The sequence below is a fragment of the Pteronotus mesoamericanus genome, unplaced genomic scaffold (genome assembly GCF_021234165.1).
Source record: "Pteronotus mesoamericanus isolate MK-2021 breed Mesoamerican mustached bat unplaced genomic scaffold, CSHL_Meso_final scaffold_85, whole genome shotgun sequence".
Lineage (NCBI taxonomy): Eukaryota > Metazoa > Chordata > Mammalia > Chiroptera > Mormoopidae > Pteronotus > Pteronotus mesoamericanus.
This window is the reverse complement of record NW_026555329.1, coordinates 41,914,726-41,933,412: the sequence shown is the minus strand read 5'-3', so window position 1 is coordinate 41,933,412 and position 18,687 is coordinate 41,914,726. Positions and strand designations below refer to the sequence as shown.

The 18,687-nt window shown below is 36.9% G+C and overlaps 1 protein-coding gene across 2 annotated transcripts in view; it reads left to right on the top strand.

Moving 5' to 3' along the window:
* The window catches only part of LOC129063459 (amphiphysin), a 253,750-nt gene that overhangs the window by 118,448 nt on the left and 116,615 nt on the right, over positions 1-18,687 (top strand). For both annotated transcript variants that reach the window (XM_054564564.1, XM_054564563.1), the window contains exon 3: positions 18,046-18,100. In XM_054564564.1, the coding sequence (XP_054420539.1) occupies positions 18,046-18,100 (55 nt within the window). The remainder of the gene's footprint in view (positions 1-18,045; positions 18,101-18,687) is intronic.

Below are 18,687 nucleotides of genomic sequence, written 5' to 3'. Positions count from 1 at the left end.
GGGCCACTTAGCAAGTACAGGGCATGCAGAGGCCAGATGCGATTTGTTTGAGATTTTTTAGAAGTCCGAAGCATGAGCTTACATGGGCTTACAAGTTGGGTGGGCCTGCACGCTGGGTGGGGCAAGGTCTCAGGAAATCACCAGGGAGGGGCAAACAGTGTTAAACCAGTTGATGGAGATATGGTGCCCACCTGCAGGCTCTGTCAGGGAGCGCTTAGCAAAGGAACAATGGCCTCTTCCAGCACTTTTGTCTGGGGGAAAGTTGCTCTGCAGCTCTTGTCCTGATGTTAGACAATTCATCTCTTCAACCATATGTCCCTGGTGCTTTTAGAGCTCTTGCCCCAGATGCTGGAGTTTAGAGGGAGTGAGTCTGAGTAAGTCTGTGTGTGCACCCTTGAAGAGGATGCCTGGGGCTCCAGCAGCCCCCTCTCTCACTCAGCCACAATCCCCGCAGCTTTTCACAGCCAGAAGTTAATTGGGACTTCTCTTCCCAGCACCAGAACCCTGGGTTGGGAGTTCTGCTGTGGGATTGGGACCCCTGGCTCTTTAGGGGGTACCTCTGCAGCTGAGATATCCCTCCTTATTTTTAGCCACCACTTGTGGGTGTGGGACCAGCTCATTCTGCATCTCCACCCCTCCTACTAGTCTCGATGTGAATCTTTTTTATGTCATTAGTTATAGGACTTCTGTTCAGCTAAATTTCAGGTATTCTCCCTGTTACTTGTTTTTAACTCTTATCTAAAATTGATATTATCCTGGGTCACATATTTAAGAAAGGAAATCATTTTTTCAGAGTCAGGGGAAGGCAGAAAAAAGTATTTAAAATATGTTGATAGAGGTATAGCAGATCTCTTTAAGATCACAGTGGTCAAAGTATTTGAAATTCAGTGTTGTGATAGTCATGACATTTAGTAATGGTATGTTTATGAATGTCCATTGGCAGACATCTTTTTAGGAGAACACATATGTGTTAATTTGGATTAGTCTTATCTTTGGGTCCTTTAAATAATAGACAGGGCTATTAATGGGAAGGTATTAACCTAAAAATAAAAGGCTTTTCAAAGTCAGAGGCAACAAGCCTCTCTTACTGATCTCTTAATTGAGATCAGTAAGGATAGCTATTTGAGAATGTTGATTCAGGTTGAAGCCCAAATGATGTTCTGATTAGGGGACAAAGGCAATAGGTATTTATGAGAAGGGGAAGGGGAACTACTACATAAGTAGAAGAATTTCTATTGGTGTAGATAACATAACATAGTGATGTTAATTCTAAACAGTATTTTAAACTTTCTGTCCAGTGATTAGAATAACTAATTTCTTCTTATCTTTGCAGACAGTTCTCTTGTAAGGCACAAGTTTGCTCAGGTACAGTCCAAAGGTTATTGTGCCTTTTTTTAAACATTCCAAATGTTTGAGGTACAAGATGCCTTTAATTTAGAATTAATATAGTCAATTAATATTGAACAAAAGATGCAAGAACATACAAGGGGTAAAGACAGTTTATTCAATAAATGACATTGGGAAAATTGGACAGATCATGCAAAAAAATAAAAATAAAATAAGGCCACCAACTTATACTATCCATGAAAATAAACTCAAAATGGATTAAAGACTTAAATGTAAGATGTGTAACCATAATAATCCTAGAAGAAAACATAGGCAGTAAAAATCTCAGACTTTTCTTGTAGCAATATTTTAGCCAATATATCTCCTCAGACAAGGGAAACAAAGGAAAAAATAAACACGTGGGACTACATCAAACTCAAAAGCTTTTACATAGCAAAGGAAACCACCAACAAAATGAAAAGGGAACACGCTGAATGGGAGAATATATTTGCCAATGATGCATCTGATAAAGGGTTAATTTCCAAAATGTATAAATAACTTATACAACTCAACACCAAGAAGATAAACAGCCCAATTTAAAAAATTGGTAAAGGACCTAAATACACACTTCTCCAAATAAGACGTACAGATGGCCAATAGACATATGAAAAAAAATGCTCAATATCACTAATCATCAGAGAGATGCAAATTAAAACCACAGTAAGATACCACGTCATGCCTGTCAAAATGGCTATCATCTATAAATTAACAAACAAGTGCTGGCAAGGATGCGGAAAAAGGTGCACTATTGGTGAAAATACAGATTGGTGCAGCCACTGTGGAAAACAGTATGGAGTTTCCTCAAAAAATTAAAAATGGAACTGCTTTTTGACCCAGCAGTCTCACTCCTGGGAATATATCTGAAGAAATCCAGAACACTAATTCAAAAGAATATGTACACCCCTACGTTCATTGCATTATTTACAATTACCAAGATTTGGAAGCAGCCCAAGTGCCCATTGGTAGATGAGTGGATAAAAAGGCTGTGGTACACGTACACAATGGAATACTACTTGGCCATAAAAAGAAGGAAATTTTACTTTTGCAACAGGATGAATAGACTTGGAGGTTTATTATGCCAAGTAAAATAAGCCAGTAAGAGGAAGAGAAATACTGTATGGTCTCAATTATATATGAACAAAATAAAATCATGGATACCTGGAACAGACTGACAGCTGTCAGAGGAGAGGGGATTGGGGAAACTATGCAGCAGAAAGAAAGAGGAACTCCAGCCTTTTGTGACAGCATAGATGGAACTGAAGAGTATTATAGTAAGTGAAATAAGCCAGGTGGCAAAAAACAAATATCATGTGATTTCATCTATAAGAGGAACCTAATCCACAAAACAAACAAACAAGCTAAATAGGACCAGAGACATGGAAACAAGAAACTGACAGTGACCAGAGGGGGCGGGGGAGGAGGAGAAGGGGGAAAGAAGGAGAAGGGTCTAGTCAAGGAACATGGATAAGTGACCCACGGACATGGACAACAGGGTGGGGACTAACTGTGGGAATAGGGGGCATGTGGGCAGGGCAGTGGAGAGTAATGGGGGACAACTGCAATAGAACAACAATAAAATAAAATAAATAAAATAAAATAAAATACAAAATAAGTAGAAGGTGAAAGAAGGTGAAGGGATTAAGTAACAAAAAAACTCCATGTATATATATAACATAGCCACAAATAAGAGTGTGCTAATAGCCAGTGGGAAAATGGGGGTGGAGGTGAACAAAAAGGAAGAAAGAGAGATTCTGCTTGGGTGATAGGTACATGACATAGTGAGCATATAATGTTTTTGTTGAGTTGTACACTCAAAACTTTCATGGTTTTGTGAACCAGTGGTCACCCCAATAACTTCGATAAAAAGGGAAGTAAAATAAATAATACAAGAACAAAAAAGTTTCTTCTTAATATCAACTTTCAAGGACATTTTAGGGTATTTGATAGATGTGGATGCATGTTTAGAACAATAATATGTAACTATTTAGACATCCATTTACCTTACATTATTGAATGTTTTCTGCATGCCAGGGATGAATCTAGGTCTTTGGGAAATTTCAGTGAACTAGACAGACAAAGGTGATGGCCATTGTTAATCATACAATAGGGGGTAGACAGTAAAAAAAAACACAGTAAATAAACAGATTATCCTGTTTCCCAGAAAATGAGGAGAGCTACTGGGGGGGAAACGAAGTAAGTAGAGAGTAAATAGAGCAAGGTGAAGGGTATCAGGAAGCTTGGAGACAAGTTCCAAGTTTTGTCTCAAAGGGAAACAAGATTGCAACAAGGGGAGAAGTGGAGTCAAGATAACACTTTTTTAAGATGGCATAAATATATATATATACTAGTGGGACTCATTTAGTAGGAAGCAATGAATCACCAGAGAAAGAGAACAGCTGACTCGTGTCCTTGAGTATGTAGGAGGAGGTGGGATCTAATAGAACTGGAGGAGTTGGCTTGAGTGGGGAGTAGGACACTTCATCAAAGGCAGCAAGTAAAGGCCAACTGTGACTTTCTGGTGGCTATGAGTAAATCAAAAGCATTTCTTGACTGACTCAACACATAAATATTGCGTCTTTATTAAAGCACAAGTCATTGGAAATAAAATGATAAACAATTCAGACAGTTTCTGTCCTTATCAAGCTTGTGGTCTAGTGTGCAAAAGCCCTTTTTTCTTTTGAAATAATGAGTAATAGAAAAAAAGACAGAATCTTGAGATGATGTTACTGTACTTCCATTATTATTATTATGCAGTTCATACCCTAATTTCACCACTTGACGTTAGTGCAGGAGTATATTCTCACCCCAATTGGTATTCTTAGAAAAAATTATTTCTACGCTTTCCCGCAATCCCGTGTCCAGGTAATTCCCCCCAGACTCAATGGGTGTCCTCTGGTTGTTACTGCAGAGGCTTCCACTCTGTAGAGCTGCCTGAATAGATACTAAATATTCATATAGGTTATATGATTCACTTTGATATTCTTAGTTTTACTGATTTATATGTATTGTAGTTATGTTCACTGTATGACAACAAAGCAAGGAATTATAATTTTGCCACTAAGTCTTCAATTAACATTGTCAGTCTCCCTTGTAATATTATTCTTATGGGAAATATGTGTTTTAAGTATAGAATTTAATTTAGAATTCATTCTTGTTAAGTATAACCCACCATAATTGCCTATACAATTGACTTCTGTGGGACAGGGCAGTTAGTGGGAATCTGTAGATATCAAAAGAATGTATTGGCTCTTGTTTTTAAAATTTTCCTGAATTTCTTTTTGTTTCTCTATTTAATTCATTTATGATACATCATTAAACCATCTCTCTTTTGCTCACTGGCTTTCAAGTAGCAAATGAGTCCATGGCACCAGACGGGGGGAAAGAAAACAAAATTGTTCATTGGGGAATCTTCCCATATTTTTATGTTCTTTACTCTTACTTGTTTTGTTCTATCTACAAAAATATCTCTTCAGTTATTGCCTTTTTACATAAAAATCACTGTTTCAAACCTAACTAAAATTTGACCCAAACTACAGATATTGCAAGGATCACTATTGTGCCACTTCCTATTGGAGTCATTAAGAAATCACTTCCAGTGGAATACCTTTAAGTTAGTGCTCTGATGGTTTCCTTTTATCAGTGCTATTCTGTTACCTTACTTTACTTGTATTTTACTTTTCTACCTCACTTAGCCATGCGGACTACAGTGAATTTAGCTTCGCACCCCTCAGGATTTATTTAGAGACCAGTTCCTTGTATCTCCCTCCTCCTTACCCCTGTGAAGAGAGCTTGTTTTCTAGTCTGGATGTTCCTCTCTAAATGGTCTCCAGATTGGCAGTATTGTTCTGGTAATGGGATCCAGAGAATTAGGAATATCTCCCATCCAAGCCTAGGGAGACTGTCTGAAATGTTGCTAACATTTGCATAGATGAGCTGTAGTTGATTCTTAGATTCTCATCAGTATTGTGGGTTCTGATTGTGTGTGATTCTCATAAGTTGCCCTGTAAGCCCCATCGATGATTTTTGCATTGGAGTTGCAATCTAAGTGATAAAAATGTGTTATAAGGAAGGTCTTATGGTGACTGGCTGAATCCTGGAGCTAGACATATATTTTTTTAAGATTTTATTTATTTTTAGAGTGAGAGGAAGGGAGGGAGAAAGAGAGGGAGAGAAACACTCCTATATGAGAGATACAGCAATAGGTTGTCTCTCTCGCATGCCCCTAACTGAGGACCTGGCCTGCAACCCAAACATGTGCCCTGACTGGGAACTGAACCAGCAACCTTTCAGTTCATAGACTCTCACTCAGTCCACTGAGCCACACCAGCCATGGCCATATTTTTAAAGATTTTTTGGTCATCTCATGCTAGAGCTACATACTGGAGTACCTGTTGATACAGTAAGTGTCAATTAAGTGCTAGACACAGTGAAAAATTATGGGAGGAATTTCCAAATAACCATTAGAGTTACCTGAAGGACTTTTATAAAGATTTTATTTGTTTATTTTTAGAGAGAGAGGAAGGAAGGGAGAAAGAGAGGGAGAGAAACATTGATGTAAGAAACATTGGGGACTTGGTTTGCAACTCAGTCTTGTGCCCTGGCAGGGAATCGAACTGGTGACCTTTTGGTTTGCAGGACAACCTCAACCTACTGAGCCACATCAATCAGGACAGCCGGGAAGACTTCAAAAAGTACTGATTCCTGGGTCCCACTCCAGACATCTGAATAAGGTCATGCATTTGACTTGTGTCTCTAACCCTGCGGACGTCTCAGCTGATCCAAGATATGCAGGCAAACTCTTTTCTTAAATATTGTTACATATATCAGGTGCATAGGTTCCAGGTCATGACTACCATGTATTTGTACATGACAAATGTTAAGCCATAATGTTTAAGCTGTCAGTTTGGTTGTAATGTCTTTTGTAAGGATGTGTGGTATTTGATAGTAAATTGTATCTGAGAGACCCTGTGAACTCCAAAGTCAGTGTTGGCGTAGTAGTTTTTTCCTGTGAACTTTGAAATCAGTGTTGTGTTGTTTTTTTTTTATTTGTTTTTTCACTTACTGTTGAAAATGGCTGGGAAAATATGTCAATTCAATAATCCAAGAGATGATGAAGAATTTCAGTGAATGCTAATCAAGTCCGATGATGAGAGTGTTGAATGTGAAAATGAAAGTGAATTAGAAGATGAAGGTTATGTGGAAGTTCATTCAGAAGATTCAGATACCAAGCAAGATATTTCTAGTGAAGAAAGTGAAAATGAGTTAGACATGAATGAAGACTATTTTTTTTGGAAAGGATAAAGAACAAAATGGAGGAAAAATCCAATTGGAAGACAAATTAGAAAACAGCCACAGAATATTTTGTGTCAACTTCCATTAGTTTGGCAAAACACAAAAAATGCCAAGACAGAACTTGAAACTTGGACCTGCTTTATCACAAATGATATTTTAGATCTAATCTTATTATATACAAATAAATATATTGATTATATCTCCAGCTGGTTTTCACAAGAAAGAAATGTTAAACGATTAGACAAAACTGAATTGATAGCATTTTAAGGCCTCTTATATCTAGCTGGTTTGCATCACAGCAGTCAGCTAAATTTACAGGACTTATGGGCTACAGATGTAGTGGGACTGAACTTTTTAGATTTATGATATCTTTATGGAGATTTACATTTATTCATAATTCTATCAGGTTTGATGATGAACTTACGCTGCTTAGAATGCCTGAAAGTGGACAAATTAATGGCATTTGTAGAAAATTGTAAGTTATATTACTCTGTGGGACAGAATGTAACAATAGACAAACTGTTACCTGGATTAAGAGGCAAATGTGGGTTTAGACAATATATTCCATCGAAACCCAGTAAATGTGCTATAAAAATTTTTGCTATGGTCGATGCAAAAGTACTTTACACAGGAATCTTGAAATATATGCCTGTAAGCAGCCTGGAGGTCCTTACTTGATTAGTAATAAACCAATAGATGTAACAAGAGACCTGCAGAACCCATCTACTCATCAGGACATAATATTACAGCAGGTAACTGGTTCACTGATATAAATCTTATCTCCAACTTGAAAAAGAAGTGACTTTCATATGTAGGTACTATTCATAAGAATAAACCCCAACTACTCCCTGAATTTGTGTCTTCTAAAAACAGGCCCCAAGAAACCAACTTACTTGCTTTTGGTGCAGATTGCACACTAATATCTCATAGACCCAAAAAGGGAAAAAAACATAATTTTAGTTTCAAGTATGCATTTTGATGACACCATAAATTTAGATTCACAAAAGCCTGACATAATAGACTATTTCAACCATATGAAGTCAGGAGTTGACACCGTGGGCCAAATGATAGGTACATAAAACATGGCCAGGAATGCCAGACGATGGCCTGTGGTTATATTCTACACAGCTCTGAGTATTGCAGGAGTAAATGCTCAGATTATTCATATGCTGAATAGCAATGTGAAAATAAGGCGCAGAATATTTATTAGGAACCTCATAATGCTGTTAATATCAGAACAAATAAAAAGGCGTTCAGAAATTTCTACAGGTATGCATAAACTTTTACACCTGAAACTTCAGTTTCAAACACAAATGGGAGGAAATTCTGATGACAATGTAGATATGGCTCCCTCAGCAAGCAGATGAAAAGAAAAAGATGTGTTAGGTGCTATGCATCCAAAACAAGTTGCTTATCAAAATATTTTTGCAAGTGTTGTCAAAAGTATTATGCAATGCAATAATACTTAGCAATGCATTGTTGTTTGGAGCATAGCAATGTTGTTTGTGGTGACTTACAAATGTTTTACAAAGCCAACTATTGAAGATTCTGATTAATTAATGTTAAAGACTTTTTTTTGGTTGTATGTTTTAGCAATATCCATGTTTCTGTTATTTGAAGAGAAAAAATTTATTTTTTATGTTTTTATATTTCTTTGTTTAATAATTTCTAGATTGGTAACTGAAAATAAATTAGAAAGTCATGTATTTTATTATATACATTTAATAAATGCATATTTGCAGTATTTTTAATATTTCTTCACATTTCAGCCCATACTAGTAATGAATGTGTCTCTTGGATATACAACCTATGCTATAGTTTTTTTGACTGAGACCTCCACAGGACTAAAGAGGAATCTATATGAGAGTAACAATTTGAATGTGAGCCTGAGATTACACTGATATAGTAAGGATAATGGTTTCCTTAATTGCACATCTATTTGAATATATTCCTAAACCTGGATAATTTTAAGAGCCCTCTAAGAAGCTTTAAAAATTTACAAATTTCCAAGCCATACCTGACTGGCTTACATAAAAGCAGCAATGAAGTATTTTTATTATTAAAACTTTCCACAAGTATGCTTTGGTGCTTCTAATGTGTTTTGTACACTTCCACTTGATTCTCCTAGAAATCCATAATTGTAATTCTGCTTTATATATGAGAAAACCAAGTAAATGTCACAAAAACTTTCACTTTGAGAATTATCTTGATTATTCTTTTGGCCAATGGTGTTCATTGCTTTCTTACTGTACTTCCTCACTGTAATTTATGATATTGGCTTGACTTTTTTCATATCCATTGTTAAGTTGTTCTTATATATCCACATAAATTATTCCTTTGTACCCTGTGATCTTCTGTTACTGCAACATTTAAAGATATAAAAACAAACTTTCTGAAAAATATAATTGTGTATTTGAGACTTAGAATGTACTTCTAAGTTTCCAGCTAGCTTGTTTTTGGGAGATTTTTTATATTCTCATGAAGATTCTCCTTTGTAATATGACATGTAGCTTAACTTAGTTCAATCAAGCACTTATGAAACACCCACTCTTTGCACAGTTTATCTTTTAAAAAGTATCAGCTCGAGTAACAGTAGTGTCATCCGACATTTATTGAATGCATACTGTGTGCCTGGTACTCTGCTGATATTTTACATGGACTGTCTCCCTTGACCTTCATGGGAGCCCTAGGAAGTGAGTGCTGTGATCTTCATTTTACAAATGAAGAATCAAAGGCCTAGAGAGGGTAAATCACATACTTAGAGGTAGGAGAGTTCAGAGTTTAAAGCTAGGCAGTGCAGTCCCAGAACCCACCAACTTAACCACTATGCTATATGAATCACATGTAATGTACTTAGGAATCACGAGTTTTTGAGTAAAACAAATGAACAATTGGTATTTTTATTTATAGATTAGAATTGCATCAAGAGAGCATGGAGAATGATTCCTTTAATTAAATTATTCTCATTAATCAACAGTTGGTTCTACTTGGACAGCCCCGTGCATCAGCAGCTGGCACCCCAGCCTTTGGGAGCAGAGAGAACAGAGATGAAGCACATGGACTATTGAGGCAAATTATGGAATTTATATAACCCAGACTACCCTGGCTCCAGTACTGACTTGCTACCTACTGGATGTGTGGTCTTTGGGCAGATTTCTTAGCTTCTGTGCCTCAGTTTTCTCATTTGCAAAAATGTGCCAACATCTCAGAGCTGCTGTGAAAATTATGGGTTAATAGATCTGTGATACTTAGCACAGCATCCTGAACAAAGGGACCAGTTAGTGTTAGACTTTGTTATTATATTGCTATATTCAAGGCTTGCTTTGGGGACAGTGTTATAGGTGAACTGTGTCCCTCCTTAACTGATATGTTGAACTTCTAGCTAACCTCCAGTACACCTTAGTAGTACACCTCAAGATGTGACTGTATTTGGAAATAGGTCCAGTAAAGAGGTAATTAAGATCAAATGAGGCCATATGGATGGTTTCTAATCCAATATGATTGATGTCCTCAAAAGAAGTAGGAGAGACGGGGGGATGAACACATACAGAAAAAAGTCCACTTGAGGACACAGTGAGGAGACTGTCTCCAAGCTAAGGAGAGAGGCCCCAGGCGAAACGAAACCTCCCAGACTTCTTGAACTTCTAACCTCCAGAACTGTGAGGATATAAATTCCTGTTTTTTCAGCCACTGATTCTCTGGTATTTTGTAATAGCAGCCTTAGCAAACTACTATAGACATCGTAAATGGCAGTTTCAGAAACATTCTCGATATTATAATATGACTGGAGTAATGAAAGGCAAGACACTTCTTACTTCTCAGTAATGCATCTCTGTAGCTTGATGTCATAGTTGTTTTTCTAAGACTTTTACATCCTGTCTAATTTGGACATGAAAGAACATTACAGATAGAGCGGGCATCCCTGCCCACAGAAAGGGACACTGAACAATAAGCCTCATGAAGAGATATGGTTGACGGGGGACACCTGTGCAGTTTCCCTTAATTTATGGGTCAGTCCCTCCCTTGCTATATTCAATACTGTACTCCAGGTATTAAGGCAAAAGTTTAAAAGATTTTGCATAATGTCCCTAATAAGTCAAGTCTCTTTATACATATATGAAAAGAAAAAACATTGGAATGGTTTTTCAAGGGTCACAAATGCAGTTGCCTAAAGGCAATAAAGCGTATCTGCAAGTTGTATGCAGTCTGCATGGTGTGGTGAGTTTAATGGTTCTAACTAGGCAGATTCATCCCATTGCACACACAGTGGGTTAGCTTTTCTGAAAGATCTGAATAGAGATCTATATAAACTCAGCTTAGTTGGCTTAACGGAAATATACGGAAAAATTGTACGTATAATTACTAACTAACTAATTTTGTTTTGTTGAAAGGTAGAAAGCATAATTGATTTGGTTTTCATATTATAGGTATTCTTGGAGTTGATGACACAGGGATAATTGGAAATTGGGTCATGAATTTTGGGTAAAATTGTGGACACTATGTTCTCTTTGATATCTACTTCCCTTCTGTGTACCAGCCCCTACTGCCATCAGCCCAGGAATAGGGTCTTGAAATTCACTCTGATTTCCTTATATCTTTTGCCCTAATATCTGCCAAAAGAAAATTTTTAAAATGAAGAAATTTTCTATGAAATCAGTGCTGGGTTTTTAATGACAGTTCCTGCAGTTACTACAAAGAGCTCAAGGCAAGAAAACAATGGAAATTTTAGAGGCTCTGCTGCTTTTACCTTTGAAAACCTTTGTTTTGCAATTTAATGACACCTGCACTGGTTATAGGGAGGGCTCTGTTTCTTAGTAAACCAAGAATGCCTGTAGTGTTCAGCAGCCCAGCATTGTCTTTGATCATAAGTGGATTCTGATACTATGCCTTATTGCACAGCTGTTAATCAAGGTGCTGATTATCACTTTATTAAATCTCATCTCCTTGATAATATAATTTTCTTCTAAGCTTCAAAAATAAGAAAACATTAACATCGCTTTCAAGGTTGAGTTAACCTGTCTGAAACTCTGAGAAATTGAGCCAATTTTAATTTAATGTGTTACTTAGCCTTTTCAAGAGAAAAATGTCAGTAAAGGCCAAAAATAATAATGTGACTGTGGGAGCTTTTGTGGGCTCACGATCACAGATGAGATGACAGGATTTACCTTTGTGAAATCATAACTTTTGTAAAGTTATATCTCCTCAGAGACCATTTTCATATGTATATATCTGTAAATCTGTAAGTACTGTTGGCTTTCTATTACCAGAGCCCCTTTCCTAAATGTCGGCTCTCAGTTTCTGAGTTAGAGAGGCAAGTTAATGAAAAAATAGTCTGTATTGTGTGTGTTTTTTCTGTCTATATTTTTATAACAAAAATTATCAATGAATATAAATCATTAATATATTTACCATATTTTAACAAGTCAATTCAACAACCTATTGGTGGTTTAATAAGTATTAAATATTTATTGCCTTAAAGTAATTTGTTAGACCTGTGTAACCTTACAAATAAAATCCACTGGATTTGGTTTTGCAAGGCAGGGCTGCAATGACATATGCTCCTGCCCAGGAATGTCATGATGTGGTATTATGTGAGCATGGTGCCCTGAATTTGCAGCAGTTGCTGACCTGAGTTTAATTTTTTAGAAATTATTAATTCATTTTATGCATACTTCCTACCTTTCATTCAAATTAATGTCTCAGCTATGGTGTCTTTTTTCTGGGCAAGAGTAACTGATCTAACGAGATTATACAATACCTTCTATTTTGGCCTCTAAAGTCCTAGGCATAAAATATTTATTAATATTAGTATATTTTAATGCCTCAGGATTTGGTGTACCTAAACAGTAAACAACCTAGTTAATTAATCTTCATACATCCTTTATTACATATTAACCACAGCCCTGTGTTTACTCCCAATACTAGAGGTTTGTCATAGCTTTCTTGTGTCAGATCTATGGTAGTTCTTCTTACCAGAGAATTGGATCACCTTGGAGGAAGTCTGTCTGTGACTCTGCTACTCATGTATGCTCTTACTTGAGTTGAATGGGAACCTTTGATTAGGTCGTATTTATAGCTGTTCCTTTGACACAATATAGATGAAATTTGTAAAAAGTTAAGAATCGTATGTGTCTGGGCGCTGTCCAAGGTTCTAAAGAGAGACTTATACATGAGAGCTGTTCTGGACCTCAGCTGGTCTGGGAACCCACCCCCAATGATCCCAAGATATACAAATAATAATAATAATGATAATGGTAATAAAGGAATTGGTGCTCCTGAGGACCAACCTTGTGTAAAACAATTTGGAAACATTTAATTAGGAATGTAATGTGATTTGTTTGTGTTCTGTAACAAAGATATCTGAATCCTTCCATGGTGATGTGCCTTCTACTTTCTTTCTCTGACTATGTAGCTAGATTTTAAAATTCACTCTAATCCTTAGTGGGGATATCAGGAGCAGTCCTCAGGTACCAAACAACTTTGAGGCACAACTTAGCAAGGAATAGAGGGATTTTTTGACTGGAGGCATTGATTCTCAGGACTTCATAAGGTTTTTTTACATGGCTGCTAATTTGTCATATCTCCACGATGAAACCCAAAATGACTCTGGCTTGTTTTCCAGGATAGCTGGGAAGCAGGGAACTGGGAAGTCTGCTTCCTTTTCCTCAGCTCTGCAAGAGTGTGACACCCGAGGGAGGAAGTGAGTGGGAGTAGTTTTAATGAGGAAGGAAAAGCAGGCCTACTCCCTCAGACTGTGTGGGTAGAAAGTGGGGCCTTTGGGACCTTCTGGACCAGAGAAGCAGCAGCTCCTGACCCTGATAAATGATTCGGTCGAAAGTAAATGAAGACCTTCTAACACCAGAACAACATTATCATACTATACAGCAGGGCAAGGAATTTTGTATGTGGCAAATCCTTCTTGGATCTTGTCTGAAGAGAGTGTGAGTTGGGAATCAGACAACTTAATTATAATACACTCGCCTGTTCTTGTGCTGCTCTAAACCCTGAGAAAAGTGTGACTAGGAGTCAGAATAATAATTTTATCTTACCTTGTAATAAGGGAAAATACATGTGTGTAGTCTCAAGAATGTAAAATTTTTAGTCTCTTTCTGTACACACACAGGCGTGATAGTCAAGGCTGCATTACTGAAATGGTAATTTTTAGAGGAATTTGGGACACACTTTAGTGAAATGGGAGCAGTGCTATAAGGGGACTAAGTGGTAATGGAAAAAATACAATAAAAATATAAGAAAAAGCAAAAAACAATGTATTTCAAACTTAAAACATCTTGTGATTCAGAGTATAATGATGTTAAGAAAACTTTATTGTGCAATAGATTTCATGCAGAACTACTTCGTGGCATATTCTAGGTGAAAATTTCTCTTTAGAATGTTTTACCTTTTTGATTGAGGCATAATTTAGGTGAAACTTAATATGGTTATTACCAAATGATTTATAATACTCATGGGGAAAATTAAGAATTTTAATATTTAGAAAAGAAGAAAGTTATTTAAATTGGCCCAGTTTATCTACTTAAATTGAACTCATCTATTTAAACCTTATTGTATACTTTGAACTTTATTCCACTCTTATATTTAAAAAAAATCTCCTTGGGATTCTTATTTCATTTTAAAAAAAATGTTTATTGTTTCCTCTGGGCTAGATAAATCATTCTCTTTCTTGTTCTGAAAGAAAAACCAATGAGTTAATTGTGGGCATAATCTGACATGCCTTATTCCTTAAATATTTAGGAAAAGAACACATTCCTCCATTACTCCTTTGATATTTCCAGATACTCATAACCAATACCATAGTTGGCTTTGTATTATTTTTGGAGGGAAAAGCATCCTTTTGGGTGAGGAGGGCGTCCTGTCTTAGCCCAATGCCTCTCATGCTTCTCTTCAGGGAAGGACCATGGACGGTGGTAGAGCAGAGCCCCTGCGGCAGAAAGCTGAAGCAGGAGGCTCTGAGGTTCTGTTTTCATCTCTACATAGTTTGCCTTTCTACATAGTAACAGGTGATATAGTGGTTATAAAATAATGGTTTCTCCACCATTTTCTTGCCTCTACCCTCAATAAATTGGTGTTCCAGAGAGATGCTTTAGGTTTATATTGTGGCTGTATGTGCCTCATTAAATACCAATGTCTATACTTAACCACTTTGGGAAATATGGCCTTAGGGGATTCCAACCCTATTTAAATCCTAATTGGCCCTGACCGAGTAACTCAGTTGGTTAGAGCTTCATCCCAATATGCCAAGGTTGCGGGTTTGATGCTCAATCAGGGCACATGCAAGAATCAACCAATGAATGCATAAATAAGTGGAACAACAAATTGATGTATGTCTTTTTCTCTTTCCCTCCCTCCTTCCCTCCCTCCTCCTTCCTTCCTTCTCCCCCCCTTCTAAAAATTAATAAATTAAAAAAGTCCTAATTGTGCATTAGAGCTTTAGCCTTCAAATTAGCCTGGTTCTAGATCTGTCCAAGTAAATCACATATCTAATTACAGATACTAATGACTGTAAATTATTTGCTGTCTATTGTAACAAATGATTCTGAGTCTTGCTGTCCTCTCTCAGAATGATTCTACCCCTTTCCATCACTTAATCAGCACTGGGGCTTCAATTTGCTAAACCATCCACCTTGTCTTTAATCTTTCCAATTTGATTTCCTCTCTGAAATGTTTTCATAAATGCCTTTAGTGCTCTTCTGCTCACTAATTCATTGGCTTTTTTCTGTTAGATTTTAGCCTTCTCCATCTTTCAGCATTTCCACTATTGATGGTAAACCATTGATTATATCAGTTCATTTTTGGTAGATTATGCTGTAGCAGCAATACCTCAGTTGCTTTCAACAACAGATGTTTATTTCTTACTTATGAAAATGTGACTAGTAGATGTACTTCATGTTCTCTTTACTCCATGATCCAGGATGGAAAAGCAACCCCTATCTGGAATATTACAGAGCTCATAGTAGAGGGAAACGAGGTGGTAAGACTGAAGACTCTTAAATATTCTGCTCAGAAGCAGCACTTTATATCCACTTACATTTTAAGTCCCACAGCCAAGCCTGATGTTAATGGGGCAGAAAGTATAACCCTTCCTAAAAACAGACATGGTAGAAAGCTGTGACAGAATAAAATGTCCCAGAGCCATAGCTTTTCAGATTTTTATGTACTCTTAATCTATCACAGTACTTGTCACATAACAGATATTTAGTAGAAGTAAGACCTACTTCTTTCTTCCCTGAATCCTTACTTTTTGTGATGATGTTGAAGACCTCAGCCTGACTCTCTTCTGGACGCTTTTTATTCTGTACCTTTACTAAACTGTTTATCCTCAGCATTTTCTCTTCATTCTCCTCATTCTTTCCCTACAGACAATTTTCCACTATACTTTGATGTTTTGGAAACCCAATGTAGGTTTTTCTATTTTGTTTTTTTCTAGCTCATGGCAGTTTGCCTTCACACTACATTTTTGAATGGCTCAGCAAAACAAAGGAAACCTAGAGTTGATTTAAAACCATGTTAAGCCACAAGAAAGGGAGTCTGTTGTTTAGAACTTTGACGAGTACTGTTTTTGGCATTATGAATAGAACCATTCTGGTTGAAGTTCATTATGTGCCAGCAAAAGAATTAACCGTAAGTTTTATCTGGCAGTACCTGGGTTTACAGAGCTGACAAAAATAGCTTGAGCCTAGCGCAGATAAAGAAAACCTCACCTGACCTCTACATACATTTCATAAAAATAATGTCACTATACCTTGTACCATACCATATAGGAAAATAGTCTCATACAGAATCCCTTTTATGATTTAGCATAGTCTTAAGTACTTTTTTCAGTTTCTTAATATTAATCACTATCTATTTAAATGTGATGAGTATTTTGTCTTTACTTTGTACTCCAAAAACTTTACATGGATGTTGTAGAACTAAATGTAATCTACTGTGCTATTTTCTATCTAAGTATTTTAGTTCCCCTACTAAATTGTAATTCATTAAGCAAGTAGGCATTTTTCCCTTCACCCCCACCCTTTTGGCAAATATTAACAAATGGTTGTAGACTTATATATGACTATTATAGTTGCTATATTTTTAACTATATTAACTATCAAGTTAGAGTAATAATATAGATGCTCTATTATTAATTATCAAGGTGGGGTCATTCAGTATGCTAGCTCTCTGAAATTTTGTTAAATAATTAAAGTACATATATTTTTATATTTTCAGGTGCAGTGTCAAAGCACATACTGTGAATGCCCAGCCATATGCACATTGTACTTCCTTTTCTGAGCCCATTAGACTTAGTTGTGACTGCCAGCAAGGGCAACTCTTTGCCTGAGGATTTTTTTTTTTTTTTTTGGTTACTGGAGATCTCTGCCCCTGTGAGGATGTACTGGAGGAATTAATGACCCCCAGAAGCAGTCCTCAACCAATACTTGTCGGGAGTTGATGGATAAATGTCCCAACTTCCTTGCCCCTCAGGTAGGATATCTATAGTGTTTGAGACCATCTCCCAGAGTTCTCCAGTGGGACTAAGGCCAGTTGCCCACCATGGTTATTTGCTTGATAATATACCCTGTGATGGCTCTCTTTCCTTCCCTGCCTCATTTCTCCATGCCCCTATTGACATTTCCTGGGTTAACTCCAGATTGAGCTATTTGCAGTCTAATCCTGGCCTGAGTCAGAGTTTTTAAGGGTAATCCAACCAAAATTAGGATTCATATATCAAAATTTACATTTTAACAATATCTCCATTTCAGTAATGTCCAATAGAAATATAATACAAACCACATATGTTAATTTAAATTTTTCTAGTGTGCACATTTAAAAACGTGAAAATAAACAGGTGAAATTAATTTTAATAATACAATTGTTTAACTCAGTGTATCCAAAATTTTATCATCTTAACATGCAATTGATGTAAAACACATTAATGGAATATTTTTGTACAAAGTCTCTGAAATCAGGTGTGTATTTTACACTTAAAGTACATCTTTATTCAGACTAATCATGTTGCAAGCACTAAGCAGTCACATGTGTCTAGTGGCTACCATATTGGACAGTGGTAATACCATCATAACCCATTTCAAAATTTAGAGACTTGCTGGCTCTTGAATATCTAGGAGCCTGTATGGTGGGCCAGTTTCCTTCTTAGCAAAATTTTACTTGCCTTGCCCTTTTCTGTTAAGCTGAATAAAGTCTCTAAATATTTAGACTGACGGGCACCTTGTTTAGTCTGTGTCTGTATATTTATGTTATTTCAAGAAGGAGCCTCTGGCAATAATTCTGAGACTTACTGTTTTGTATATGTTCACATGCAAAATATAGACAAGATGCTCAATATCTCTTTGTTTGTGTGTTTTTCAGGCAGAGGGTACCAGACTTCAGCGAGAACTCCGAGGATATTTAGCAGCTATTAAAGGTAATATGTGTGAATCGTTTACATCATGTTACAAAGCACAGGTTGTTCTTGGAATTCATGAGTGACAGGATTGAATGTTAATTATACAAAGCGATTTGGCTTTCTGGGAAGATTGTATTTGATCACAGGTGTTCTAGTCCACTCACTCCCAAATTCCCACTGAAGTGATAATCAGAATATACAATGAAAAAAATATGTTTGCCTTGATGCTGGAAACTAGGAATAAGTGCCTCCCATGTGCCAGAGATTTCTAGGAAGAGTTGTTAGAGCAAGCTCTAGACTTTAAGAAAAGCTGCAGCTGGTTTACCTCCTGAAGGAGAGCATGTCCCAAGAGAATATTCACAGATTCACACTTAAACCCTTTAGCTGGAAGGGGCAAGAATTGTGGCAGAGACAGATGTGGAGAATTATTGGGAATCATAGCCCTGGACTACCTGTGATTTGTAGGGACCAGCCACATAGCGAGCCCTGCCACTCTATGGGGAAAAAGAGGCCCTGACATTGGTTTCTGCCACAGTTATAAAAGGCAAAGAAATGAGGCCAGTGGAGGAAGGTGGAGAGAGCATTAGGGAGTAGAGTTCTGTCTC